This window comes from Larimichthys crocea, chromosome XXII (genome assembly GCF_000972845.2).
Source record: "Larimichthys crocea isolate SSNF chromosome XXII, L_crocea_2.0, whole genome shotgun sequence".
Taxonomy (NCBI): Eukaryota; Metazoa; Chordata; class Actinopteri; family Sciaenidae; genus Larimichthys; species Larimichthys crocea.
Genome location: NC_040032.1, coordinates 14310194 through 14338122, shown reverse-complemented (window position 1 = coordinate 14338122; position 27929 = coordinate 14310194). Strand labels below are relative to the sequence as shown.

The 27929-nt window shown below is 42.3% G+C and overlaps 2 protein-coding genes and 1 long non-coding RNA gene across 6 annotated transcripts in view; 1 reads left to right on the top strand and 2 right to left on the bottom strand.

The window, feature by feature from the left end:
• fam222ba (family with sequence similarity 222 member Ba) overlaps positions 1-10278 on the bottom strand; it is a 29384-nt gene extending 19106 nt beyond the window's left edge. For both annotated transcript variants that reach the window (XM_027273494.1, XM_010736527.3), the window contains exon 1: positions 10127-10278. The gene's annotated coding sequence lies outside the window, so the exon portion shown is untranslated. The remainder of the gene's footprint in view (positions 1-10126) is intronic.
• Positions 10279-16745: 6467 nt separating this feature from the next.
• eral1 (Era-like 12S mitochondrial rRNA chaperone 1) lies at positions 16746-23438 on the top strand. Of its 3 annotated transcripts, none has more exons than XM_010736529.3 (11): positions 16746-16992; positions 18760-18924; positions 19030-19157; positions 19239-19316; positions 19401-19447; positions 19539-19600; positions 19718-19830; positions 20948-21253; positions 21336-21485; positions 21815-21895; positions 23009-23438. In XM_010736529.3, the coding sequence occupies exons 1-11, from the start codon at positions 16890-16892 to the stop codon at positions 23129-23131; spliced, it is 1356 nt and encodes a 451-aa protein (XP_010734831.2). In that variant the 5' UTR covers positions 16746-16889; the 3' UTR covers positions 23132-23438. The 3 variants fall into 3 exon arrangements, with proteins under 3 accessions (XP_010734831.2, XP_010734830.2, XP_027129657.1); XM_010736528.3 differs by having other exon boundaries at positions 16747-16998; XM_027273856.1 differs by lacking the exon at positions 16746-16992 and adding an exon at positions 18598-18687.
• Positions 23439-24317: 879 nt separating this feature from the next.
• Positions 24318-26730, bottom strand: LOC104923444 (uncharacterized). Its single transcript, XR_797119.3, has 2 exons — positions 24816-26730; positions 24318-24721 (listed from the first exon to the last, which is right to left on the bottom strand). It is a non-coding gene; the product is annotated as an uncharacterized LOC104923444 (long non-coding RNA).
• Between the last annotated feature and the right edge of the window lie 1199 nt (positions 26731-27929).

Below are 27929 nucleotides of genomic sequence, written 5' to 3'. Positions count from 1 at the left end.
GATAGAGTCATATGAGTAATAGAGTTGGCCCAGATGATAAAAAACTCCTTTACTCCTTCTCATATCGCTCTCCCTCTCTCGCTCTTGCTTTCTTGCATCATGCCCGCTCATACAGATCTCCTGCGGCCGTCCAATGATTCAAGACTGATGAGGCATGCTCAAAGGTCTATGCCATTGAGCACAGCATTAATGCACCCAGCAGCAAATTTTTTGCCATCGACCCCCGTTCCCTGCAATAAGGACAGAGCCATCAATCAGGGCCGAGATAGCCGACACCAGACACGGGCTGATGAAGTAGGGGACTTTGGAGCTAATGACAAATGGATCTCTCAGATATGGTCACAGTATACTATGACAGTCCGCCGAGAACACTTGACCTTTAGCAAAAAATCCTGAGCCACTTTTTTTTGCCAACTCTGTGCGATGCAAAAGAAATAAAAAAAAAACAAAACCTGAGAATATGCAAACTGCTGCTGCAGCTAAGAAAGTGTGGTTATCGTGTGAGAACTTCCCAGGTCCAGCTGAGAGTTCAGCCCCGTCACTCTTAGAGAGCTGCTGCTGACCGACCAAGCCCTCCTCTGTTCTCACACCAAAGCTCTGGGAGTGACCTTCAGGAGGCCTGCTAGTCCTGCTAATTGGGGTCTCTACAGAGCACAGCAATCCAACCCCCACCCCCGTCCTCCCCTGCACACACTCTGCACCGGGAGGAGGGACTGGCTGGGGCAGAGGGAGGAAAAAGATAGCAGCGGTGGGAAACAGACTTGGAAATACAGAGTTAAACTTTGGCTGCACTGAAGGAAAAACAGCAACATAATGGAGTCCTTTGTAGCATGGATGTTGATGTATAGGGCCGGTCAGGAAAAATATAATATAACAAAAGACTGATGATATAAAAATGTATCATAAATCCTCCATAAATACAGAAAATCACAAGTCAAGTATAACTCAGCTCCCTGCAGAGGTCATTATCTTTGTCTTAAATCACTGGTTCTCAAACCGTGGTACACGACCTTCCTGTAGTGGTACTTTAAGTGAAATAAATTAAATTGAAATGCTAGAAAATATTGAATTAAACTATGAAATACCTAGATAATTTAACTTTTTCTTTTATTTCCTGTAATATTTTGTTTCAATATCAGCCTGTTACGTCGTCACGTTCATGCAGGTAGCGTGCACATGTGCTCAAGTTGAAATGTGACGGCAGGATAGAAAGTGGAGGTGACATGAAGAATTCAAAAACACTGAAATGGGAAATATTTGGAAATGAAGCGTGGATCAGGAGTGACCGTTTTCCACCAAATTAGCTCTGGTTTTGTTCACGATTCAACATCTTCACAGTCACCATTAAATTATTTTCTTATTAGGAATAAACTGCCTGTAGCTAAAGAGGGTCAGCCTAAGGTGTTGTCTGATATTTTCTGCGGTGGTACGTAGTAAAAGTTAGAAGTTAAATCCTTAATATCTCACTGCAGTTACAACTAACGATCAATTTCACTTTCATTGATTAATCTGTTGATGTTTTGTCTTGATTAATTGCTATTGTCTGAAGAAAAAAGGGAACTTTGAAAGTTTCCAGAGCCCAAGGTGACGTTATCATATCACTTTTTTTGGTGTAACAGACAGCTCAAAATCAAAACATAGTCACTACTATCAAGTAAGACAAAGAAAAGCTGCAGTGCTTTCACAGGTGAGAAGGTTCTGCAGGTAATAATGTGAAACATGGTTGCCCTGACATTAAAACAGAGGTAGAACAAAATAGCTACGACAAAACCACCAGTTGAAAATAATATGTTCAAACTGGGGAACACACAGCGGCTTTTAACAAAGTACCAGGCACCACAAAGTGGATCAAGGGTTTTCAAGGGTGGGTCAGATCTGTGGGACCGACAGGGTCCGCGCTCTGCTCTCAAGGAGCACGGAGGAGCTGGTGTCACAGGTAAATTAAGAGCAGGCTCAGGCCGGCTGCAGCTGTGCATCGAGCTCTCGCTATCAAGACATCATCGCATCGGGATCGCTTCTATCGGCGCGATCAGCACTCAGAATAAAAAAAAAAGGGGGAAGAACACGTACAGGAAGTCAGGCTGTAAAAACAAGACGCAGAGAGTCGCCAAGTTGATTTTAAGAAAGCGTTCGAGAGTTAAAAGACTCTCCTGAAGGACACACAGTGAACCCGGTGACCATTTTAATGCAGGTTTGGGATAGATCCAGTGAATGAGACTTTAAGCAAGGATGGCCATGAATAGAAAGGTCTACATTTAATTTGCTAATCCATCATTCCAATTGTACTCGGTAACAAAGGGAGAGGAGAGTGGTGGGGCATTCAGAGGCAATGGAGCATGCTGAGGGGTGCGTGTGTGGTTCTCCGTGGAGCCAGAGAGGCCGTGGCCCTTGGCCCTAAAAGCCCGGCCAGCACTGGGGGAGAATGGGATCTGATGAGCTCAACGCAGGCAAGACTAATCCCTTCATGTCCAAAGAATTGTTTAACTGTGTTCGACTGATTAACCCAAACCCCTTGATTCCACTTACAATCTATTTGTTCAATCAAGTCTCCTGCACTCATCGTGCTGCAGTGTGTGGGTGGTGATGAAGAAGAAGAAGAAGAAAGAACGAGAGAGAGAGAGCAGAGAAGACAAAGGGGGGGAGCTGCCAAACAATCCTTTTTGGAGGAAGCGTAGCAGAAGAAGTCAAAAGGACAGCTTTTTTTTTTTTTTTCTCCTCTGCTACTCGCAATTCTCCAAAATGCACACGAGTTCCTGCAGACCAGCTGTTGCAAACATTCAAAAGGTCAGAGAACTCACGCCTTCAAAGATTCGAAGGCGTAGAAAGTCAGCCGCGGTGCGTTAGTGTACCTTAACGCCGGCGTGCTGGTTTTTAAACCAGCTTCACGGGAATGTGGAATTTAAAAAGGCACTCGCTCTCCCCTGCGTGGAAAAGAGGTTGCCAGGAAGATTAACCCAGCTTCCTTTTATAGCCTCTGACAAGAGGTTAAATCACACATTACACTGCCTGAAATGTCTGCTAGTAATTAGATCAAGAATATTACTCTCTCTTCTTCCCCTTGCAGACTGCAGCTGATCAAAGCCTAATGATGGTGTCAGTGCCATTGGCAGTGCTGGCTGGGTAAATCTCCCCATCGGGATGGCAATCTGTCAGGGCCGCTAGCCCTGCTAAACAGCACAGGACACGAGTACAATGGTGCCTGACACAAAGTAGACTAAATGAACCATATCTTTTACCAACAAGCTATCCATCAGCAGCGCGCCATTAAAATTCATGATTATACATCTCTTTGTTTTGAGTCTGGGACTGCGTGTTTACATGCACACACACACACACACACACACACACACACACACACACAGAGTCAGCTGAGATGTTGGTGACATCTGTGAGTTTTATCCCAATAACACTGAAACCCACCACCACTAGTGTATCCATGCCAGAGCAGATCTAAGCAACACCTGGTCCCTTGATGGGGTGAGGGGGCTACTGGCTATTAATTACAGAAAGCCGACACGTGGCAAAGGCAAACCCCTCGCAATGAGACCCGGGGACGTCAGATACACAGCAAGACGAATGCTTCTCTGTCACACAGCAACATGAACTGCCTCAGGACTCTTTACACACACACACACACACACACACGTACTTTCCAGTACGTCGTTCAAACTGCGGCCCACCCTTTCTTCCTCTCTGCCCCCGTATCTCAATCACATTCTGCGGATGTTACACTACTTCAGGGGATATTTCTGACTAATGCAAAAGCGGTTGTGCAGCAGCATGATAAAAGTTGACATTTTCCTTTTCTAATTCAATGCTTCCTTTGTAAACAACTTTGCCACACACACACACACACACACACACACACACACACACACACACGGAGGCCGATTTAATGGTCAATTTCATTATTTGCTCTCAAACTCACCGGCCGCAAACAAAAGGGGGAAATGGCAGGAGATATGCCAATCATTTATCGTTGAAAGATGGCTGACAAAAAGGGGCCCTTAAAAACTCTGACAGCTTTTCTTTTCCACGTCAAGTGCCCCTTTAAAAAAAAGAAAAGAAAAAAAAGGGGGCCCCCCCCCAAAACAACAGCCTCCTGCAAGAGGCCTGACCCCGATCTTAACCTCGTACAGGTGGCACGGCGCTAACACAGGAAGCAGGAGCACTAAACACAGGAGGTACGCTCTCAGAGATCATTTAGAGAGGCACAAAGACAGCTCGCTGCCACCGAAAGTGTATTCTTAACGTGCTGAAAAGCAAATCCCCTTGAACACATTAACGGTAAAGACTGAAAGCATCTGGCTAAGGGGAGGTTTGAGAGTCATGATGTTCGATAAAACTCTGAAATAGGCTGCGGATGTGTTGCAGGCTGCAGTTTAAGTAGCAACCTGTTGTCAGAGTTTCAAAAAAAAAAAAGCGCCTGATGTCGAGTGTTCTCTTCCAGCTCAGGAGAATAAAGTGACTCCTGTCCGGCTCCGGCTCAGCCGAGTCCTGAACTATGAACTGTGATTACAGCCAACACCCCCCACCACCACCATCCCCATCACCACCCCGCAGAGCGACAACTGCATCTCTGCACATTCCTGGAAACGCCAGCCAGCTGAAGACAGCAAATACACCAGAGAGTGTGTGTGTGTGTGTGTGTGTGTGTGTGTGTGTGTGTGTGTGTGTGTGTGTGTGTGAGAAAGAGATGAGACATAAACAACGTAAGCTAGTTTGAGAGCTGCACCGATGTTTACTGTCTCACTAAGTGCATTTCATCCCCACTGCTTTCACAGCAGCGGCGGTATTTCAGCATGCAGCACAGAGAGTGGGGTGGGTGTGGGGGGGGGGGGCTGATGCCACAGGTCTGTGTACAGAGAGCTCAGTCACAGAGACTGTTTGGACAATGTAGGTGTCAGACACACTGCCTGTCTGGAATAACGATTCAGCTCGGCCCCCGCTACAAAACAACCCCTTCATGGTGGAGGTTTAATAAAAAAATAAAAAAAAAAGCTAACTTGACTTGTTTCTGGAGTGTAAGTGTTGAAAACCTGAGAGGAATTTCTGCCTTGTTTGACTTGCTATCAGGGAGAAAAGGTCTGCATTTGCTTCAAACGGGCACTGAATGACATGCCAGAGATTAGCCTCTGAAGGTCACAGTCTTAGCCTATCCTTTCAGCCGCTTTTCACAACACAACCCCCGGGCCCTTTTGAACAACAGGAAGAATGTCATCTGGTTACTTTTCAAGGCACGGAGATACCATTCACTGTGGCCAACAATGGCTGCAAACAGGGACCAGAGGGTTAGGAGGTTATAAAAGGGCCCCATTCTTAGCGCCGCTCGATCTCCAGTCCACTGCACGCACACAGAAAAAACACACCCACTCACACACACACACACACACACACATATACAGACATGCATACACATAACTCAGGCATGGAGAAGTGGTGCAACCGATGATAAACTCAGGGAGGGTCGTGGCAAAGAGCCGTGCGCTGACCGCACACCTCAGCTCAGACTCCAGCCGAGCTCTTTAACACTCAGACCGAGCCTCCGAGCCTCGGAGAGAAGAAGATAACGGCGTGATTCTCTAAACTCGACTCATCCTTCAGGTTATTGTAGCATGCCGGAGCAAAAAAAACAAACATTTTTTATTAACAATTTCCGGAAATGGGATTTTAAACACCTCAAACACATGAATTCTTCTTGGAAGAGAGGATGTTACAGTTACAGTCTTAGAGAGATTGTGGTAAACAAAACTGTTCAATAACAAGACAAAATGTATCTGCTATTACTCAGGTTGTAAAGCTAGTCACAGAAAAAAAGACTCCCAGACTGCAGCCGGAGCTGAAATCCTTCACCAATTTAGTCTCTAATGAACCCTCTGAAATATTAAAAATAAAGCCCAATTAGCCGACAGCATTTTACATCTTCTCCCTCCCTTTAATCCTCTGGTAGCTTAGCCTTATCTAATGTCTGCGCCAACTATGACACTTTGAGCTCCCTCACCCTCTATCCGCCTTCACTTGATATCCCCCTACAGCTTTACTGCTGCTTTGTTGTGGCATTCTTTCTGACCCGGCAGACCGGGTCGCACAGTCTGAGCCCTCTCTGGTTCTGTCTAATGATGCCCTGATATGTACAGCTGGCATGGATGTTGGAAAAAAAAAAACTGCAGCAATAACCTCGGACATGCTAATAGCATCTATTAGGATTACTTAAGGGTGATATGGGAATCGCCTGGCAACCTCTTATTATAGAGGGGCGGAGAGTGTCGGCGGAGGGTCGGTGATCCGATTGAGACGGCCTTATCTCGCGCCATAAACAGATAACGGTATCTGCCCCGCTCCTCTGCTGTTCCTGTGAGATGGAGGTGGATAAACAACCCTGTCGTCTCCAGTGCCTCCGACAAGCCTGATCAGACAGATGCTGTCCTGAACCGAGCCTTGTTCCTCCTGCTGCTGCTGCTGCTGCTGCTGCTGCTGTTTTTGCTGCAAATGTTAGATTCTCCCTCGCGATTGCCCTCAAGCTGAAGACAACAACAATTTAATAATAAAAAAGAAAAAGAAATCACGGTTCTTGGTTCTTTGTAACGTCAGGTTGCAGCACTCAAAAAAGGTTTTTCTGATTACGCAATTGGACCTGCTGGCTAACAAATCCACGAAGAAGAACACAAAAATGTAGCAAACAAAGACAGGAAGTGTATCCTCAAATAGTCTTATTGCCGATAGTCATTTGGCACCACATGAGACCAAACTAAATACCACGTAACAGCTGACCCACGGCCTGAGCCCTGCAGGTTGCTCCCTTGTTCTCAGAGGTATCCAGAAGTTACCTACAATGCCCTAAACACCTGATCTGGCTGTATCATGTGGCTGCGGTTATTTACTCCCAGCCTAACCTGCGTTTGACCCACACACACACACACACACACAGACACACACTGGGTCTCCTGACTTAGCCTACTCCACACAAAGGCCACCAAACATCTGCTCCCTGTCTGTCTGAGTCGTAATACGATGGAAGGAGGAAGAAAGACCTCGGGTGGCCTCGCAGAAAAAGTCTCTCCAAGTTGGTGGCTGAGTGTGGAGAGTGTGGAGCTGACAGCTGCCCCGGTGACTGGAGGACTTGAAAGGTGGAGCCAGCTGGCAGATCACTGGTACCTGGGAAATCTCAGCCATGCTGTCCAGAGCCGAGTGTGTGAGTGTGTGTGTGTGTGCGTGCATGCGTGGGGCAGCTTCATTTAGCAAATGGATGATATTTAACGAAATGCTGCTCATCTGAAACGACCTGGGAGGGTGAACTAAATAAAAATTCACAGACAACACCTGCAAGAGGTTTAACATAGACGAGCCCTTTGCTGGAATATGAAAAGGAAACAAACGCATCGCATCACCGGGGATGAGCATTTCCAATTCAAGTACCGTCTCTAAAATGTTACATCAAATGACTGGCTTTGAATAAACCAGAACGAGCATCAGCCAAGTGGCTCATTCCAGCACGGAGAATCATTGCATCAAAAACATTTTTTTAAATATGCTGGTTAGCCGAGCCATTTCACAGTCAACAATCACAGAATCGGGACTGTTACTAATCAATGTATTTTAATGAGCTCCCTGTGAATCCCAACAACAGCTGAGACATAAAAGCAGCTCAACTTTCTGTGGTAGAGTCTTTGTACCTTGTGATCTGTTATTCACAGTCTCGCTCTGAAGTCCTCTAAGAAATAAAAAAGCACCGCCTTGATGTTATCCTCTTATTACCGCTCATCCGAGACGAGCCTTATGTTGGGAATCGGGACTGTGTGGCTGTAACGTGGAGAACCTTTTGCATCCAGCGCAAGGTGCTCACTGCTTACAACAGGAAAGTTTGATACAGCGAGGTTAGCATCGAGAAAACTGTGTGGGTGAGCACATTACATTCACGCTGTACTCTCTACTCACTACTTTAAAGCTTCCACTCAAGTAAGCTTAAACACGTAGGTGTGTGCGCTCTCCACAATATGTATGTTTTTTAAATAGTTTAACCTCGTCTACAGGCTGCCGCAGCCAAGATGCACAAGTATTTTGGAGGAAATTACCCTCCATCTGCCCACAGTGTAAATCAATATATTCGTCAGTGGCTGCGAACTTGCTTATCTGTCAGCTTGCTCTCGGCAAAAGACTTGCGGTGACAGGTCAAAGAGTCAGCACATGACTCACGGGCAGGAGGAGGAGAGACACTTTGAAAAAGCCACGCAGGGATCTAATTAACACATGCATTCAAGTGGTATTTCAATTTGGCGGAACGCTGTAATTTCCTCCATTGCTGACCGGGAACGACATGAACTAATGAACCAGGTGCTCCTGACATTCAAGGCTTATCCGCCTGCCACTGCCGTTATAAGTAAGAGCATCACACAAATCACTCTCAAAAAAAAAAAAGACTGAGCTGCAAAATCTATACATGCATCACAATAGCATTTTTTACTCTCATTCTTCTAGGTATCTGTCAGACTGCTGTCATTAGAGGCGCGCAGCATTTAACAGATGGGGAGAGGCCTTACAGTCATTTGTTTCTAAGACCTAATTAATCTTCATTGTGCCGGGAAACATAGCACCCCAATGCAAAAAGGGTTCCTTCTACACGATAATTGCACAGAGTCTAGGGGCCTGAGTTTCCCAGACAACAAGGTCTGAAATTTAATTATCTGCTCTTTGGAAAATGTAGGGGGGAAGAAAGCTACACTGCAAAACTGCACTTCTGAGCAAGTAATGTCAGGCTCTTGTTTGAGTAAGCACCGGGTATATCTCATGAGCACATCCTCCCCTCTTGCTGTCAGAAACAGAAACAAAAAAAAAACTTATAATAACTCAAATACTCTAATATACAAATATGTAGATCTGTCACAGTTTCATCAGCTTACCATGTGCAGAGCAAACCCGATCGCTCCCATCACATCCCACTAAATCCGAGTCAGTCACAGAGACAGAGAGAGAGAGAGACTTTCTTAAATAATATCCATCAAGCTCCATCAAAAAAAAAGCAGACTCCAAAGACAACACGCACAGGCTGTGGCAACATTAACATTCCGCCGTGTAAAGATCAAGCTTTGGAGGAGTGGAGGGGAGGGAGGAAACATCGATAGGATCCCATTAGTTAAGTGTGCCCTTAGGATACCCGAAATTTGATCAGAGATAAGACCTTTTCCTTCCAGACACGAACCATTAGACGTTATGGCACACACAAAAACTCCTCCTCATCCACCCTCATCCTCCTCCTCCTCCTTCTTCTCCTCCTCAGTGGTCGCGGTTGTGCGGCAAGGATCAGGATGAGCCCGGTGACGTCAACCTTTTGTTATCACCTTTAACACTTGCCTTTGCAGGTGGAGACACTTCCCCCACCTCCTCCACCTCCTCCTCCTCCCCTCTCCTCCTCTCTCCTCCTCTCCTCTCCTGTCGTTATATTAAGAGGTGCTATTTTGCAGGCAGGTGCAAAGCAGCGAGCTTAACATCTGTAATCACGACTTGAGGACTCCTGACACTCTAAATTTGGATGCGCGTCCTAATGAGCGCATCTTACACAAGTGACGGCTGTAACATACTTTTAAAAAGCCTGGAATAGCACGAGATAACACACACTTTTCTTTTCTCCAACTTGCATGCACAGGAAAGAAAAAAAAAGAGGAGGAGGAGGGAGGGAGACTTATAATTTCTCCAGAGAGGTGGCACAAAACTGTCTGCACCATGTTAATGCGAGAATTAAAAAAATAAAAATCATAATTATGATGATGATTTGGCATGCAAATGAAGCTCTCACTTAATCCTCACTGTTGTTGTCATATTGCAAATAAAAAAAAACAGCAGCTTTGCGCACAGATCTGCTTGAATTAAATATGTTTTTGCACAGAAAGTGCAGCGCGTAAAACACAAGAGGGGCTGCACAAGTGGATATAAACCTTGCATGTTGCCAGTCTAGTGTGCCAGCTGACTGCCCAGGCTCCTGGCTAGCTAACCTAGCCAGGCAGGCAGTCTGAAACATACACAGTCCCATTGTTGCCTCCTGCAAGCGTTCCTCACGTTTATCCCCTTAAATTGGCGAGGATGACGCGCGGCGTCGGACAACAGGCGTGCTTATTAAGATGCGACTACTTACTCTCCGTTCACCTCTGCGAAAGGCATCGTTTAACACGTCGCCATGGTTTTAAAACGGACCGATTTTCCTCCGGTTGCCCTGCGCTGCCCGAATCACTGCTGCTGCTGTCTGCGGCAGCAACTTCCGGCGCATGCGCACTGCCCGGGGACCGTTCCAGACTGCGCCGTGCGCTGCGCATGACAGCCGGAGCGGTTTAAAGGTACAGCCTGGCTGCGCGGAGCCAATTGGACAGTGTGTGTGTGATGTTTGTTTATGTTTGACAAGTGGAGATTAATGAAAGAAGTCTTTATTATGTAAAAAAATACACGTGAACACACATGCATGTTTCTTCTTTCTTATATATAACAATAGACAAACAATAATAATAATATTCTGCACACTACCTGGTGAATATTTCCTGCACTGTTCAGCTTAGATTAAAGATTAATGTTTGTTATGCGCCAAAACCAACAAGACAAGTTCCTGTATGTGAAAACATCCTTAATAATAATTAATAATGATAATAATACATTTTATTTCATAGGCGCCTTTCAGTCACCTTACAATAAATAAAAGTAGACAGCAAACAAAAAACATAAAGTATACCAAACTTTACATTACAATACTCTATTTATATATCACGCCACTTTGATCCTCAGTACTACAGTCTGTTTTGAAGGTTGATTGTTTTTCGTGTTTATTGTCTAGGTTATTGATATTTCTGTCTGTGTATTGTGTTTTTGCCCTTTCTACTTTTTTCTAATTCTGTAGTGTATGCTACACTTTCCTCTGCTGCTGTAACAAGTAAATTTCCCTGTAGTGGGATGAATAAATATATATGTAAACATAACATATATATGTAAATATATATGTATATCTAACCTAATCTAATCTAAATGACAAATTACTTGGCAATAAGCCTGTTTCTGATTCTTAAACTGAGTATCTATTTTCAAAATCTAGATATTATTATTATCATTATATATATATATATATAGACAAGAGCACAAACAGGATACAGGATGACAACAGAGAGACAAAAGACTTTTTATGATTTAAGAACAAAAAACAGTTAAACAAATAAATGAATAAATAAGACAATGATAAAAGAATAAAAACATAAACAACTTATGGTATTGAAATACTGTTTACAAGTTAATGCACCAGTAATAATAATAATATCATAATATACTGTATACAGACTTGGGTAATGAGTACTTTAATGATAATTAAATGAAGGTCTTTCACCTAAAATCTGGTGTATGTTCTACAGTTTGTTTTTTAATAGCAGCTGTATTATTAGTGGTAATTAGATAATCCAGATCAATCACTCTACGCCTGTGGTCCATTTATGATTCACACACAGGTGAACACACAGAAGAGGAAACTCAATCATCCCAAACCTTTGAAGATGAGATTGCATGATGAATTTTTTGGGAAATGATGTCACATTTTGAATGATCAAACAAACTAATGGACAGACACGTAATAGTACACGATATTGGGTGTCAGACACTCCCAAAGCAGCTCCAATGCTGCTCAAGATGATGAGTTTTGATGATGGTGCTGAGTGTCTAACATTTCAGTCTGAAAGCTCCCATAGGAGTTGGTTTGAGATCTGGTGACTGTGAAGGCCATCGCCTGTGATTCACATCATTTTCATACATCATCATTCATCATCAAACCAGCCAGTGAACCATCGTGCCCCGCGCAGAAGCATCTGCATTCGTTCAACATTATTCAGGTTTCTTTCTCCACTCTGTTGCTCCAAAAATCACCTGTCTGGATATTACTGTTTGAGCAACAAGCCAAATGTTGCCTATGAAGTGTAAATCACTTAAATCATTATGCATGGTGTTATTCACAGTTTGAATCACTGACAGTATGAAGAATTTATGGCATATACGTGACGTCACCCACAGTTTCCTCGAATTTACTTAGCTGCCTTTTTTTAGCGTCTGCTACATGTTTATTTCTGCTGTAAAATTGGACATTTTAACATGGGGACTTATGGAGATTGACTCATTCTGTAACCAGACTCAAGTGGACATTTGAGAAACTGCAGTTTTTGGGGATAGGCTTTCACTTCACAGTCACAGAGGTTGCCGTTTGGGTTGAACAGATCCTTTTTTTCAAGTTCCCAAACTGGGGGGTGGGGGGGGCAACAAACTTGAGGCGAGGATGTCACAAATCTCTCTAGCTCACTCGGTTTGTCGTTTAATAACGCTGATCAGTATTTCTTGCATCAACATCTTCGCTTCGCCTTCCAGAAAATACAGCTTGTTCATGCATTTCAGCGGCCCAAAATGTAATACTCATCCGGTACGCTGGAACAAGATTTGCCTTGAGCTGTATTACCCTCCTTGCATTTTGCATCGTCGTGCTCTTCACATATTGTGTTATGAATCTTGTTGGGGGAGATAAAACCCAGCGAGAAGCCTCCACGGTCAATAGTGTCACATGCTTTGTGATTTGATGAAAGGTTCTATTTGTGTAGCCTGATGTGTATAGCTCCCTAATCAAAGACTTATATTTCTGTGACAACTAAAATAAATTACTCTATTACAACCGCCCACCTGCCCTCTCTGCAGTATTGATACCATTTTATTACCAGAGAGAGACAGATGGACAGCACAGAAGATTGTGGCAAGTTATGGCAACGCTGGGAGAATGTGTGCTCATGGCCGTGTAATGTCATGTCAGATTAGAAGCTGCACAAAAGTAATCAAATAAGACGATTAGAGAGAAAATTACACATGTTCAACTGCACAAACAATCCTGATGGAAACCATTGTGAAGGGTAACTCCACGGGTCTGGGTTCCACTGTGGGGCTGGGCTCATTACAATACTCCAGCCAATTTAGGCCTGCAAGCTTCACTTCCCCCATCAGCAAGTGAAAGAGGGGAGAATTTGGTCTGAAAGCCCAATCACACACAGCGCTCCGAGTTCAGCAGGTGGGGAAGTAGCAGCAGCAGGCTCCATCAGGCAATAATACAAAGTTAATGATGCAGAATGGTGTCTTTCTCCATACCAAAGAAGACGTCAATACAGGATGTTTAAAAAAGCCGTTCCTAATTACGCTTTTTAAATTCACCACTGACGTGACTGATGATTTCAAAGAGAGGCATTATTGATCCACTTCACAGACAAGTCACATCGATTGCAAGTCTAGAATGAATAAAAGTTTTTTTTCTCCCCCCCTGTTATCTCCCCAGCTGAGAGAGAGATTGTACAATCAGAGCATCAGTGTGACCTATATGGGTAGTTTGGGAGCTACATCACCTCTTTTAAAAAGCAGTCTGAGCAAGGACGTATGGAGGAGTGATTGCTGAAATCGAAGGACCTTGGGGGACCTTCAGTACGCCATGTAAAGTCTCACTGCTTCTCCTCGTTTATCAAAATGTGGAAATTCATCCATCCATTCATTAATCTGCGGGATCCTGTACAAATAGCCTATCTGCGTTGGAGTCCTCAGCATGAAAAAGTTCAGGAGCGGCTGTTTCATAGACAATCAGCCAGCTGTGCAGCATCACGCCTCTCACTGCAATCAGTGGTGATGGAGTGATGGATGCTCTGACGCACTGACAGATTGTTTTTTCCCACCTCTGCTCCCTGTTGACATGCCCCATGGCTTGTGCTTATTATTCCATGAACTTTGTTATTCCTCACGAGCAGCCAGATCTTTCTTATTAGTGCAGGGGCCTTTTTTTTTTTATTGCATGTCTGATCCCAGAGATCCCGCTGATATTAGCACATTAATAAAGGCAGGAAGTCTGTGTCTGACATCATCTGGTTCGAGCTGCAGATTCTGCAAATTCAGGGAGATCTGACCTATTCCCTGTCGATACAAAGTGTTCTGTTAGAATTACAGAAAACAAGATTGATTGGGTATCAACAGCACACTAAATTGCAGCAGCAGAGGGAGGTTTTCCATCACACCATGCTGAATCTCATTGGCAAGTGCACTTCAAGTAGTAAAGTGGGCTCCAGCTTATGATTAAATGGTTTGCAGGCGAAGCCTTTTTGTCTTTTTGTTTTAGAGAGAGAGAGAGAGAGAGAGAGAGAGAGCTCTTTCTGAAGGCCAAAGTTAATGCAGTCATAGAAAGAACTCTGATACACTCCCACATGAAATGGCCATGTGAGGAAAGCCCGGAGGGAGAAAAGGCCTTGAATGAATTTGAGAGAGGAAGAGAGAGAGAGAGGGAGAGAGAGAGAGAGTGGGTGGGAGGGAGGCAGATAGAGAGAAAGTTCAAACATTACTGATCCTCAAATATCCTTTTGGTTTCTGGTTCAATTGGAATTCGGCAGTAAGTGTCTGCTAAAAGCTCCATTTTTGTTGCCCTTCCATTGCTGCTGAGCTTTTAGAGTTAGATGATGACAGATTGCGAGCTACCTGATATCCTTCATCATCCTTCCCAGTGGAGGTGTTTGTTCCGCCCCGAGCAAGTCCTCGAGGACTAACACACAGCCGGCATGTTTGATGGACTATGGGGAGACATCTGCTGTGCCTGGCTTTGCCATACAGAATCAAAACAACACGTTACAGTAATCAATCAATATGCAAACTGTGTCCTTTTAGTCCGATGATTAACCTTACAGTCTTCATGGTTATCAAGTCATTATATCAAGCTTGTCATTGTGAATTAGCGCCGAGGAGTTACAGGCTGTGAGTGTGCAAGCATGCAATGTTTTCCTCAGGTTGGCATATCGCTTTAAGCATGGATGCTCGATATATCCTCAACAACATTGTCACAACTGTGCTTCAAGCGCCCTCGGGGATGAGCTCTGTTTTGTGTACTCAAGGGACAAGAGGGAGAGAAAAAGTCTGCACAATGCAATCTGATTTGTGGTTATAGGCGCACCATCCCTCACAAAGTAATCTAGAGAATATCACCCGAGCCAAAAGATCCTTTGAGCGCTGTCATCCATTTTAAACTGCGAGTTGCTCACGTTGGCAGATGTGTTTGTGCATTGTGATGAGCTGATTTTTTAAATTGCCATTTTAGCCTCTGAATATCCTGTAAACAGGTGGTTCTCAAAGTGGAGCCCTCTGGGAGTTACAGAGGGGTTTGATGCAAAATGATGCATGACTTTAATTTTGCTATTTTACATACTGATGTAGCCAACATGTAAATGTAAAACATCAATGCCATTATTGCACATGTGGTTTATAGACCTGAAGCACAGCTTTATCCACTTTAAGTATCTTCCACTGAACTCCTTAATTTGATTAATTTCTTTTAGTGTTTTGATATCACGCCATCATTTTGTCTTTGATGAGTCACTCTAGACAGAAAATCAGGTAAATATCAACATGTAAAGCTTCAGTTTTATTTGTCAGATGTAGGTTAAAGGAGCAGTGTGAAGGATTTAGTGACATCTAGCAGTGAAGTCGCTGATTAGAACCTCTTCCCCTCACCCTCTCCTTCCTAGCATTGAAGAGAAACTACGGTGGCTTTGAAAAAACTTGAGCCAGTGTTTTGTTTGTCCGTTCTGGACATGACAGACTCTGTGGAAGAGAACCTGCACCGTCTGTAAAATCTCATTCTAAGTTAATAAAAACATAATGTTTCTGTGATTTTACACTAATGAAAACATGAATATTATGTGTTATATCTGCCATTTTCTGTAAATAGAGCCGTTATATTATGTGTTATATCTGCCATTTTCTGTAAATAGAGCCGTTAAATCTTACACACTGGACCTCTAACACAGGGTCAACAGTACACTGAAATGTACTGGATGAGAAACACAGGTCAGCTCACCATTAAAAGCACTAGAGCATGGTAACAGGGAAGATAAAAAGAAGATAAAAATGAGCTAAAGAAGTAAAATATAATAAAATTTGAAGTAACAACTGGAGTGATATGAATAAAACATATGTATAAATGTATTATAGACTGTATAAAAGTGTTGGAGTGGTATCACCGTATAAATAGATATGAACATATAAATAGGATATACTACTACTATTTGAATATATGAAAATTGAGGATTGAGAGTAAAGTGTGTACAGAAGTATTGCACAAAATATCAGTCCTGTTACAGAAGCAGCAGTCATCGTTGGTGGTGCATGTTTTGCAGACAGCAGTCCTGTTAGATTATGAGTTAAGAAGTCTGATGGCCTGATGGTAAAATGCTGTGTGCAGCTGTGCTGTTATCTAAAAATTCTGCTTATGTTGTTTATTTTGGTTTTTATGTTGGCTGGGTGAAACACTTTGGGATGCATGTACATGAAAGTTGCTATATTATATATGTTTTTTTCTTTGCAATTATATTTATATATCTAATCTGCACAATTACCATCAAATTACCATCTTTTTATGACAATACTTCCTGTTATATATAGATGTATATACGCATCTTATGCTACACATATTTCTGTGAAATGCATATGCTTTCCATAACTTTATTTTATTTTATTTTTTCTATTTCTAGTATATCTCAGATTTTTTCTTCTTTATTTTTTATTTTTCTTGTCTTATATATTATGAATAAATCAAGGTTAAAGTTTGAAACAGAGCTTTACATGTACATGTAAATAAATAAGCAATAAGTAAAGTCAGTAATCCATTTAATCAGGGGTTAATTGCAGATATAGTTGACATGTTGGTCGCTAAGGGGCGGTGTAGCCAGAAACATAAACCTCTCCAGAGCCGGATGCTGCTTCTCTTTGGTCCAAAGCGACATGGTTTCACCTTGGGCGCAATGTGGATGTAAACAAGCGAGTGTGAAACGTTAAAAACTAAAAAAATATCCGCTGAGATCCAGCAGGAAACAGACATGGCGTTCAGGGTGTGTGCTCGGTGGTTGTGCAGAGACTCCGCCGTCCTCTGCAGACGGGCCGCCGGGTCTGCTCCACGGGAAAGTGCGTCACGGTTTCTCGGTGCGGGTCAGTGTCACACGCTGGTTTTTAAACATGCATGTTTGTTTTTATTCATTTTCTAGTAAAGAATGAGATAAACGAGGGGTAAATGTGACATTTAGAGACATAGAGGGACGAAACAAATCAGAAATTGTGTGATGCTGCTTTTAATGTCATCCGAGGTGATGTGTGGAAAGGTAGACGGAATAAATCACATGTAATGACAGCATTAAAGGGCCGAAAATTATTTTTTCTATTAGAAAAAAGTACATTTACACCTGTGACTTCCCTACAGGTGCAAGCTAATGCTTCAGCAACACATACACAATATAAACATGAGTTATTTTATTCCATAGTTCACCTTTTTACGTCTGTATTTTCAATTTTGAATATAATTGACTGGAAAAAATGTTGTTTTTTTTAAGCTTGGGAGCCGGTGTTTCGGTTCAACGAGTGACCATGTTAACTGGTGCCCCGTTAGCCGAATGCGTCTGTGGTTGTCATAGTTACGATAGCTGTTGAACTATGTAGGTGTGTTTTTTTCCCACACGTTAATGAGACACAACTAAACAAAGAGACAGTCAGCAGGACAGCTTACTTCTCTTACTGTTTTCAGCACCTGTCACCAGTTAACACGGTCCCTCATTAAACCGAAACACCGGACAGGTGTGGTTGGTGGTTTGAATCCAGGGTGCTGCTACATCACTCCATCATCTTACACAAATGTGCTGTGGAGACAGACTTTACAGTGAAGTATCCAGTAGTTATCATGTTGAAATTAATAGTATTTAAATATTAGTTTAATTCTAGGAAGCACAGGTTATGGCCAAGTGTAATATCCATGTTGCAGAGGCTGATAGACCTTTAAATAAATAAACACAGGTGTTACCAATGATACTGATTAACGTCAAACAGTGACAGGGTGCTGCACAATGTTTGTGGGCAGGATTACCTGTGCCATGTAGATGTGCTGTATGTTCTGACACCTTTAAATCAGAACCAGCATTAACTATTTCTGCAGTTTGAGGTACAGACCAGCCCGCATGCATCAGTGAGCCTTGTCTGCCCATGTTCACTGCTTTGAGTTGATAGTACTGACCATTGCAGACCGAGAAAACACCCCACAAGAAGTTTAGTTTGCTCAAATCCTCCATGCTTGCTCATTTTTCCTGCTTCTAACATCGTCTTTGAGGACAAAATGTTCACTTGCTGCCTGATATGTCCCACCAACTGACAGGTGCCGTGATAACGAGATAGAGTGTCATTCGTGCCAGCTGTCAGTGGTCATAATGTGACTGATCGGTGTATTTTTACCACATCATGCAGCCCTAATTCATACATTTTGTGTTTTGATTGAGTAGTAGTGAGTATTTTTATGTCTGTCACATTTTTTTTAACTAATTAAATAATCGTTTAGTGTTTGAAATATATTTAAAAACGGCTAAAAGTGCCAAAAATATTCAAAAAGCTTGAAGAGAACAGTCTGAACCTCAACGATATTTACAAAAATATAGAAACTAATCAACAAATAGTTTGATTACAGATATTCATAATGACACTAAGAAATACTTTCTGGCTGTTTAGCTACAAGCAGACTTTCTTTACGACATAAAGTTTCACCTCGACACTGAGCGGGTCGTGTGATTAATTTTTTGGATGACTTTATGAGGAGAACCGTCTGAATGCATCATTCTGCTGTGTCATATCAAGATCCAAGTAAGCTGAATCAGTCAGTTACCTTGCAGCCCCGCTGGCAGCGACATGATGGAGATGTTGATGTCTTTACAGGAAACGCCGCCTGCAGCCGAGGAGGGAGGAACGGATTTATCTTCACTCCTGCTTGTTTTATTACATCAGAGGCATTTCTCAACAGACTGATGAAAGGCAAAGCGGCAGAGGCAGAGGCAGGCGGCGGATTTTATCGCCTTCCAGCTTCAGTTCCTCCGGACAGCGGTAATCAGACCGCTGCCTCAGAGATCTACATCCTTAAACTCATCTGATCATTCTAGCCCAGCCCTTTTCTTGCTGTCATGACTAATGCTGTTTGTGTGTTTTCAGGTGAGCAGTTATCTCTGCTAATGAGACATCCAGATCAGCCTGACAACTCAAAGGTTTTGAAAGTGGCCATAATCGGTGCTCCAAACGCCGGGAAGTCCACGTTGTCCAACCAGCTCCTTGGCAGGAAGGTCTGTGAACATTATGCTGTGTCTGTTTGGTGGAGGAAGAGGTGATGCTCACTCTGTAACGTCTTGATTCCTTTTTTAAAGGTGTTTGCCGTGTCCAAGAAAGTACACACGACGCGGACTCGTTCGATGGGCGTCCTAACAGAGGATGATACACAGATAGTAAGAGCCTTGTCCTCTTGTGATTATTATCTAATTAAATGATGCCATCAAGGAGCCAAAAGTTAATTTCTGTGTGTTTCGTAGATTTTATTGGACACTCCTGGTCTCACCACGGCTTCAAAGGTTAAAAGGTGCCTTTCTTTTTTTTATATTTTTTTTTAAATATAAAGTACCTGCTGTATTATTATTCAGTGTAATGAATGAACCCTCTGTTTTCCCCAGACACCAGCTGGAGAAGTCTTTGCTCGTGGATCCCTGGAACACAGTCAAAGAAGCTGACCTAAGTATTACATAAATTCAACTCTGAGCCTTTTTATTAGTTGAACCTTTTTTCGATTTAACGCCAAGAGTGAAATATAGCGCTGAGTTTTCAAGGGGCTTATAATCGTGTCCATTCTCAGTGGTAGTCATGGTGGATGTGGCAGACAGATGGATGTGCAAAAGACTCGACTTTGAGGTGCTCAAATGCCTGGCTCAGCACCCTGACATCCCTGCCGTCCTGGTCCTCAATAAGGTATTCTTCTGCAGAATAATATACAGTGGCACTTAAAAGTTTGGACGCAACTCCTTATCCAGTGTGTTTTTTTTTCTTCTTGGTTTTGTTACTTTCTACATTTTAGATTAACGTAGACGACATTAGAACTACGAAATAACATTATTTGGTGAACAAACAAAGTGTAAACAAAGAAAACTATGTTTTAGATTTCAGATTCTTCAAAGTTCAAAGAGGTTGTCACCTGGAATGGTTTTGGTAGTGTTGGCATACAGTAAATACCCATTTTTTATAGTGGTAATTACTGTATTAATTCATATTATGACAAGAACTGATGAAATAGGTAAAGGGGAAATCAACGGTCCATCATTGCTTTCAGACATGAAGGTCAATCAGTCCAAAAAGGATCAAGAACTTTGACTGTATCATCATGTGCAGTCATGAAAATCATCAAACTATGATGGGATTGACTTGAGTTACCTCTGCTGCAGAGGAGAAGTTCGTCACAGCCTCAGAAAATCAACAATTAAGAGCATCTCAGAATAGAGCCCACATAAATGCTTCAGAGTTCAAGTAGGAGATGCATCTTTACATCAACTGACTGCATGAAGCAGACCTTCATGGTTGAATAGTCACTTGTTTTACCTGAGAAAGATTCTTGTCTGATCAAAATACTGTATTAACACTGAAGTTAAAGGATGAGGCACTCAGCTCCAAGTCCATTTGATGCTACTGAAGATGTAAATCTTCATAAACGAGTCATATTTTGTTTTTAAAGAGGCTAAATGATTTCCTAAAACAGTCGGGCGCTGTAGCTTTCACTAAACTCAGACAGGGTTAAACAGTGCATTTGTTGGGGACTATTTTCAGGTGCAGATTAATCCACATTTGCCGCTCTAGTGAGTATTTACAACAGCAGGATGGGGTATATGAAATCAAGTCAAAATAAATTGCGGTGTCCACGTTGATGGTAATGTGTCACTCGGTGCAACAGTGTGACTCACTGATGTGTTTTAGACAATAGAGCTCTACGGCACAGAGGAACACGATACACTTTGTTTGTTTTGGTGTTTTTGTGCGATATGTTGACAATAAGAAGAATATAAAACATTCAAAGAAATGTTTTTTTGTTTTTAAGGTGGACTTGTTTGGGGTTAAGGACAAGTTGTTGGATATCACAGCAGAGTTGACATGCGGAGTGGTGAACGGACGGAAAATGCGGATCAGGCCAGTGATCAAGCCTCCGTGGGCTGAAAAGAGGCCAGAGAGACATTCAGAGGTACCACTTGACGAGGACAACGCATGGCCCGAGGGCAGCGCTGATCCAAACTCTCCGCTGAGCAAAGAGGAGCTGAAGGCACTGAGGAGCCAACAGGGCTGGCCTCACTTCAAGGACGTCTTCATGCTCTCCTCTGTGGACCCAGAGGACGTGGAGACACTGAAGGTACAGCAAGGAAACAGGATGCATGTTTGTATCATCCGCTTTATCTGTCGACAATAACCATTCTTTTATCGTCTCGCCGTAGAACTACTTCATGGTTGCAGCCAAACCGGGGCCGTGGCAGTATCACAGCGAGGTTCTGACTGACCAGAGTCCCGAGGAGGTCTGCACCAACATCATCCGAGAGAAGCTTCTGGAGAATCTGCCACAGGAAGTGCCGTATTCACTGACACAGGTGGCGACTAGTGAAGCGTTTTTCACATCATAAGTCAGACGTGACGATAAGCTGACAGCTGACTCACTGCACTGAGTTTGTGGCTTATTTAAAGACCTTCATGCCAACACGCGCTTTGATGCAACCACATGCCTCCACCAACAGCTGTCTCTACAGTCACTGTAATATTCCTACATCCACATGTGTCGAACTACATACAAATACTGCATGCATATCCCAAGAATTTTGGGATATGTAGTAATGACCACAGCTGACATCTCCTGTTCCACTTTGACCACCGCTTTATTGAATTTTCCACATTGTAAATATTTAATTTTCTCTATTTTCAGACTGTTGAATTCTGGCAAAATGGTGAAAACTCTGAGCTCGAGGTTTTTGTGAAACTTTATGCCAAGAAAGACACTCACGTGGTAAGTGCTCCCTACACGTTCACGGCTTTTTGAGATGTAGGTCCTGTCAAGTATCCATCAGGCCTAAATATGAGCCTGATCCTTGTTTCTCCAGCTCTCCAGTTTGTCTAAATTCCTGTAAGTTTTAGGACTGCAACTAATCGATTAATTTGGTGACGTCCTCAAATGTCTTTATATATTCAGTTTACTGTCAGAGAGATCGAAAGAAAGCAGAAAATACTCACATTTGAAAAGCTGAAATCAGAACATTCTGATCAAAATAACAAACTAATCATTGCATTTTTACTCCTTTATTTCATTTGTTTTTGTGTTTTATGCAAATTGGCTGTTAAAATACTGCAGTTTCACTTTGGTATTAATAAAATACTTACATATAATCTGGGTTCATTTAGGTCAGTATGTGATGAGATTTTAGTAATTTTCTGAGAGAGCGACCAATATAAACGTCTGTTTTGTTATCGCAGTCAGGACACAAATTAATGTTTGCTTCTGTTCTGTGTTTCTTTTCGACAGTAATTGGATGTAATGTGCAAACAAACTACTTCATAAGAGATACTACAGTATAAAACACATCACAGTCTGACTCGTTCAAGAGTGGAGGAAGTGAAATCTCTCCCTCCATTACTGACACCTGTGGCTTCTAATGGATTCTGATATTTATTTTCCGTTCCTCCAGATTCCTTTTATTACTCGTGTGTACTTGTAAATATTTGAGCAGCCTTTCTAAACCATGCATATTTGATGGCAAAGAATATTTGAAGCTACATTCTGTGGCGCTGGAATGTTTTCAAGGCCGATGACCTCCATCTGAGAAGAGAGAGTCAGACAAACACCGTTCTCTAGCTTTATATTCAACGCAGGAGTCGCTGCAGAAACCTAGATCGGGCAGAACACGGTGATGATTGACTGAAGATGTCGCTTTCTGGCTTTTTGTGCTGACAGGGAGCAGTGACATCTATCTATAAAGATGCATTTCACCATCTCAAATATGACTTTATAACACATTCTAATACTCGTTACTGTTTGCCACAGATATCGTGACACTATCTTCCTTTTAAGTTTAACTGTCTGCAGTGCCGGTGCCTGACTTTGCCGTATCTCTTGCATCTACAGAGGATGGTGATCGGGACGGGCGGCCAGATGGTATCGCAGCTCGCCCGAGAGGCTGCCGAGGACCTGAGCCGGGTCTTCCTGAGGGAAGTAAAGCTGAGACTCTCAGTCAAGCTGAAGAAGTGAAGAGGATGGAAGGACTACAAGGGTGAAATCCTGAAGAGACGAAGAGGTGGCGACTGATCCTGCTGGATTTTGAGATGACTGTGAGACTCTCTGAAGAGTCAGACGTGGGATAAGAGCTCATCGTGAGTCAAGCTTGGAGCTGTGAGGTGGCCAGAGCGCCCTCTAAATGCTGACTTTTGTATCCTCTGTCTTCATGCAGACGTTAAGATTTCTATGTAAAGATGCCACCTGATGGTGGCGTGAAACTGAACTATATCCTCCACTGAAGGTGAAGAAAATATGTAAATTAAAAGCCGCTTACACAAGATGACGATGTCATTGTAATGAATTATTAGCAGTGATAAATATATTTAAGGCAACAAGCATGACTCAAATCAAACATGTTTTGACACAAGTCTTGACGGCGCGTTCATGGCTGAGCAGGTTTGGCGAGCTGTGGAAAAAGCCGATGGTTTATCTTTGGCTCTCAGAGCTTCTTTACTTGGCGCTCACTTCGCGCCCAGCAGAACCTGCACAGTCATGTTCACTCAGATGTCCCTGATGTACCATCCACCCCTGTTCCCCTCCACTCCCACATCACTTTAGCCTTTTCCCACTGCCTTTTGAAGTGTGGCCATCCATCCCTGCGACTATCACTTTTTGTTCTGCTGCTTTCTTCCCCTTTTTCTCTCTCTCTCTTTCTCTCTCTCGCCCTCCCTCTGCTTTTTTGGCTCTTATAAAGCCCAGCTCTGCCCCCGAGGGCCGAATTGTCTCCCTAATGGATGGCAAAATGGAGCACTAACCTGATGCTAAAATGGGTCAGATAATGGTGATTGGATTCATTCCTGCTGCCTGTGAGTTAACTCAACGGTTACTCTATCCGGGGCATCTTGATGAATAACCAGCTAGTGGCCTAAAGCAAGGGCGACAGGAGGAGGAGGAGGAGGAGGAGGAGGGAGAAAGAAAAGGAGGGAGGGAGGAAGGGAGGGTGAGGCCTTGAATGTCTCACAGAAGCTGTGTCAGCCCCTCAAGCTCTCCCTGCTCTCTGCAACGGCTGCTTCCCGGTGATTAGACAAGCCGGTTGCGCGGCAGAGATCACCACTTAGACAAGCCAACTGCTGCTTGAATATATTACGGCTGATACATTAAAGTAAACCTTCAAACACAGAGATATTTAAACCGCTGACATGCTGTTTTTTCCCCCCCAGAATAATGAGATACTCATTTGTTTTTTGGGAGCTGTAACCTTTATTTAACATAATGTAATCAAAACATCATGAATAAAACGTCAATCACAAACTTTTTTTTCCATCCTCCGGCTCCTGATGACATTGAGCAAGAGCCGTGGAACCCTTACCATTGCTAAACTCAGTAATGGTAACGGTTTGACGGCCCTCCTCTGCAGTGGTGTGCGTTTACGTTCGTCCTCCTACAGTCCGTTAGGGCGGCCTGAGCGTGCGCTGACAGTGCCTGGAGGTGGAATGAAAACCCTGGATAGTACATCATCTATACTGTAGTGTCTCTTTAATAAACTTACAGTATAAGATGATATCCTGTCCAGGGCACAAGACAGAAATGTTTTGCAGCGAGTTCCCCAGCTTTGTCTGTAATCTGCAAAGAGATAGACGAAGATTAGTGATGCAAAAACTCTGTAAACTGCACCATGAGGCCTCAGCTCACCTCCTCTCTCTGGGCACATACTCACCATGTTTGCATGCAGTGTTGCGTTGGACATCCTTTATGACTCTTTCCTCCACATGCTCATGTATATATATATATTTTTTTATGGCTTCTTCCATGCGTCCATGTCTCGTTCACAGGCTCCTAACTGCTCTGCATGCTGGGCTCTGGCACTTAAAAGGGCCCACAGCTCATTAGCATACCGTGATGACATCTGGGTGGACCAGGCAGCACGGGGTGAACTTTTTCTTATCTGGTCCTAAACCTGGTTGCCTCTTTCAAAATGATTGCCCACACCCTTTTTTTTTTTTAACTGCATATAGACTTATTCTTACATTCACGGCTCGGAGTTTTTAAATGCATATTTCTCTAAAGATTCTTCGTTCACAGAGTTCAGATGTGACCTTTCCCGGTCATACATGTCTGATTATAAGCAAAACAGAATTTCCTCATCATCTGTTAAAAAGCTTGACGCTTTATCTCGCTTATATCTAATGTTCAGCATCTCTTAAGTCCTCTGAATCCGGGCACCATTTGGGATTTATGCGTGACTCTTTCACGGTTTGGAATTCAATACTATGATATGTCAGCTGATGTCACGTTATCTGACTTATTAAACTCGCTCAGAGAGAGATTTCCAGGATATTTTTTTATTAGATGTGTCACACAGACGCCCCACGGCATGAAATTATGACAGGAGTGTGATAGAGCAGGTGGTAGTTTGCTGTAGTTTGTCTTTAATCCCTGACAGTCTGTCTACATCCTTTAAAAAATAGGCTGTCTTTGCTCTCCTACGTTTTGAGTGAATTAAGTTCCTAAAATTTGCTGCAGAAGCTTGTAAAGTTGAACAAGAGTCCTGTAGTGCAGGATATACACATTATAGCCACCTCTTTTTCAGATATTGAGTGTAGTGATTTCTCAACTGATGAATGTACCTGCTCGCAACACCAAATCATTAACACCGAATTATTCACAGTGTACTCACGTCCTCGGCTACCTCTACACCACCTTTCTAAGGTCAGGTTCATTTATCATAGTAAACCTACAGAGGGTGGAGGACTGCAGTTCTTAATATTTTAAAGCAATAATTCAATTCAAGTAACTGGGTCTTTGTTTATGGATGTAACTGCGATTTCTTAAGTTAAGGGTTAGGTGGGACATCGTGGCCGTCATTGTAGTTAGGGTGTGGGAGCTGGTTTTGGGGTGTGAGAGGTCCTCCTGTGGGTGTAGATAAAGATGGACGTAGGACTATCTGGGTGGACTGGTTTGGCTCCAACTGTTTATCTGCAGCAGAAATGCTCCAGTTTTTTTTTCTACAAATTTCAATTTGCATTCGTAGATAAGTTCTTCTCGACACGTAGAGACAAAAAAAAAGAGAGAGAGAGAGGAAGGGGTCTCATTGTGCAAACACATCGGCTTTATCCAAAGTAATCAGGGGAAACTTGTTCGGTGTTCGATTAAAGTGTTTGCAGTTAACTGAAGAGGGGAAATGTTTTCCTTTAATGTTTTCTAAATGTAATTTAAATGCCGTTACAACATGTAGTCTCACACGTCCTCCGCTTCTCTACCACGTGTTTCAAGCTTTGTCCAGCCTCGCCCTCCCTCCTCGCCCTCACTCCACTTTAGCACAGTGGAAATGAGTTTTTATATGAGCAGGCTGATTAAAAGTGAAGGAAAGAAAGAAAGAGAGAAAGAGAGAGACAGTGTGAAAGAGTTTTGATCATCCTCTGAGGGGAATGTGTCATTAACTGAAAAGTACTTTATGTTTCCATTTCAGAGGTTTGAAACATCTGGACAGGCGTAATGAGAGATTTAAATAAGAGGCCCTGCACGACATGAGCACAACTGTCTTAATTATCATTACTGATTACTAAATTAAGTTAATGACCAGTGTTTTATTCCTGTAAATATTTGACATTTATGTATTAAATTGTACCCAAACCACAGCATGTTTGAGGATGAGTAAAGTGCATTTACTCAAGTCTATAGGTTGTATTTTTATTTAGGTAATCAACCAAAATAAGTTAGTTAGTCAAAAACAAGTGTAAGTTAAATAAAAAAAAAAACAAAAGAGAACAAATAGAAGAAGAAAATTAAAATCAGGTTGTATGTTTTTGTCTCCTTTAAAATCATTTTTCAGTTTCATCAAATAAATGTCAGAAACTCGATTTAGTGAAGATTTAAGTTTGAGAAATTTTAGTTATTTTACAGGTTTTCTCTGAATTATTACCATCAAACTCCTTCAGTATATTTCTATATATAATGAGCTACACATTTAATGACAGACAGTAATCATCACATCATTAAATTTGGTGTATTATGTCATTTTACATACATTTGTATATAATTTAAGAAGGCAGAAAAATACTGTATAAATAATATAGTATTTTTATTTTTGTACAAAAATGACAAATGCAAAACACAGATGCAATACTGGGTTAACTTGACCGATCACCAGCAGGTAGAAAACCACCCAACAGAAGAGTTGTTTCTTTGTTTTGATCCAGTAACTCAACAGAAATACAAAAATAACACCAACACTGGGTCAAAACAACCCAGTACTGTGGCTGCAATATACTGAAGCCACCCAGTGTTTTTTTTTAGTGTTTAGACAGATTATGGTGTTAAAAACTGAAGGATCAGGTCTTAATTTGGATCCATTAATACATTTTGAGCTTGATTAAACAAGCTCTTATTCTTAACCCAAGAACATCAGCTACATCTGATAATATTAAAGATGAAGTTTCCCCAAGATCCCAGTTTTAATCATTATTTGTGTATCATATAACAGCACGTTACAGTCTGGGCCACATGCTCTCATTACTAACATTTAAAATCTGAATTTGAAATGATACAGAGAGTCATATATTAAAGACAAAGACTTCATTTATTGATTTAGATAATTTACCCACTTTTCAGACATCCTTTGGTTTCCATTTGTTTTTACAGCAACATTGAAATCAAAACGATGTTTGTATTGTAATCAAAGAGTCATTAACTCATATAACTTTGATAGATGATATACAGTATGATGTGCAGATTTCCGTGTTTCTGGTCACTTTGACTTTCCTACAAATGATTTCACAGGAGCAACCTGGAAGATAGAAAATATCTTAGAATCATACATAAAAGCTTGTAA

What these genes read in the sequence shown, in the direction of transcription:
- eral1 (XM_010736528.3), top strand. Translation starts at nt 16,890, where the DNA reads ATGGCGTTCAGGGTGTGTGCTCGGTGGTTGTGCAGAGACTCCGCCGTC. An exon ending in ACCAGCTCCTTGGCAGGAAG is followed by an intron (nt 19,158 to 19,238) that starts GTCTGTGAACAT and finishes CCTTTTTTAAAG; the next exon opens with GTGTTTGCCGTGTCCAAGAA. An exon ending in CCAAGAAAGACACTCACGTG is followed by an intron (nt 21,896 to 23,008) that starts GTAAGTGCTCCC and finishes TTGCATCTACAG; the next exon opens with AGGATGGTGATCGGGACGGG.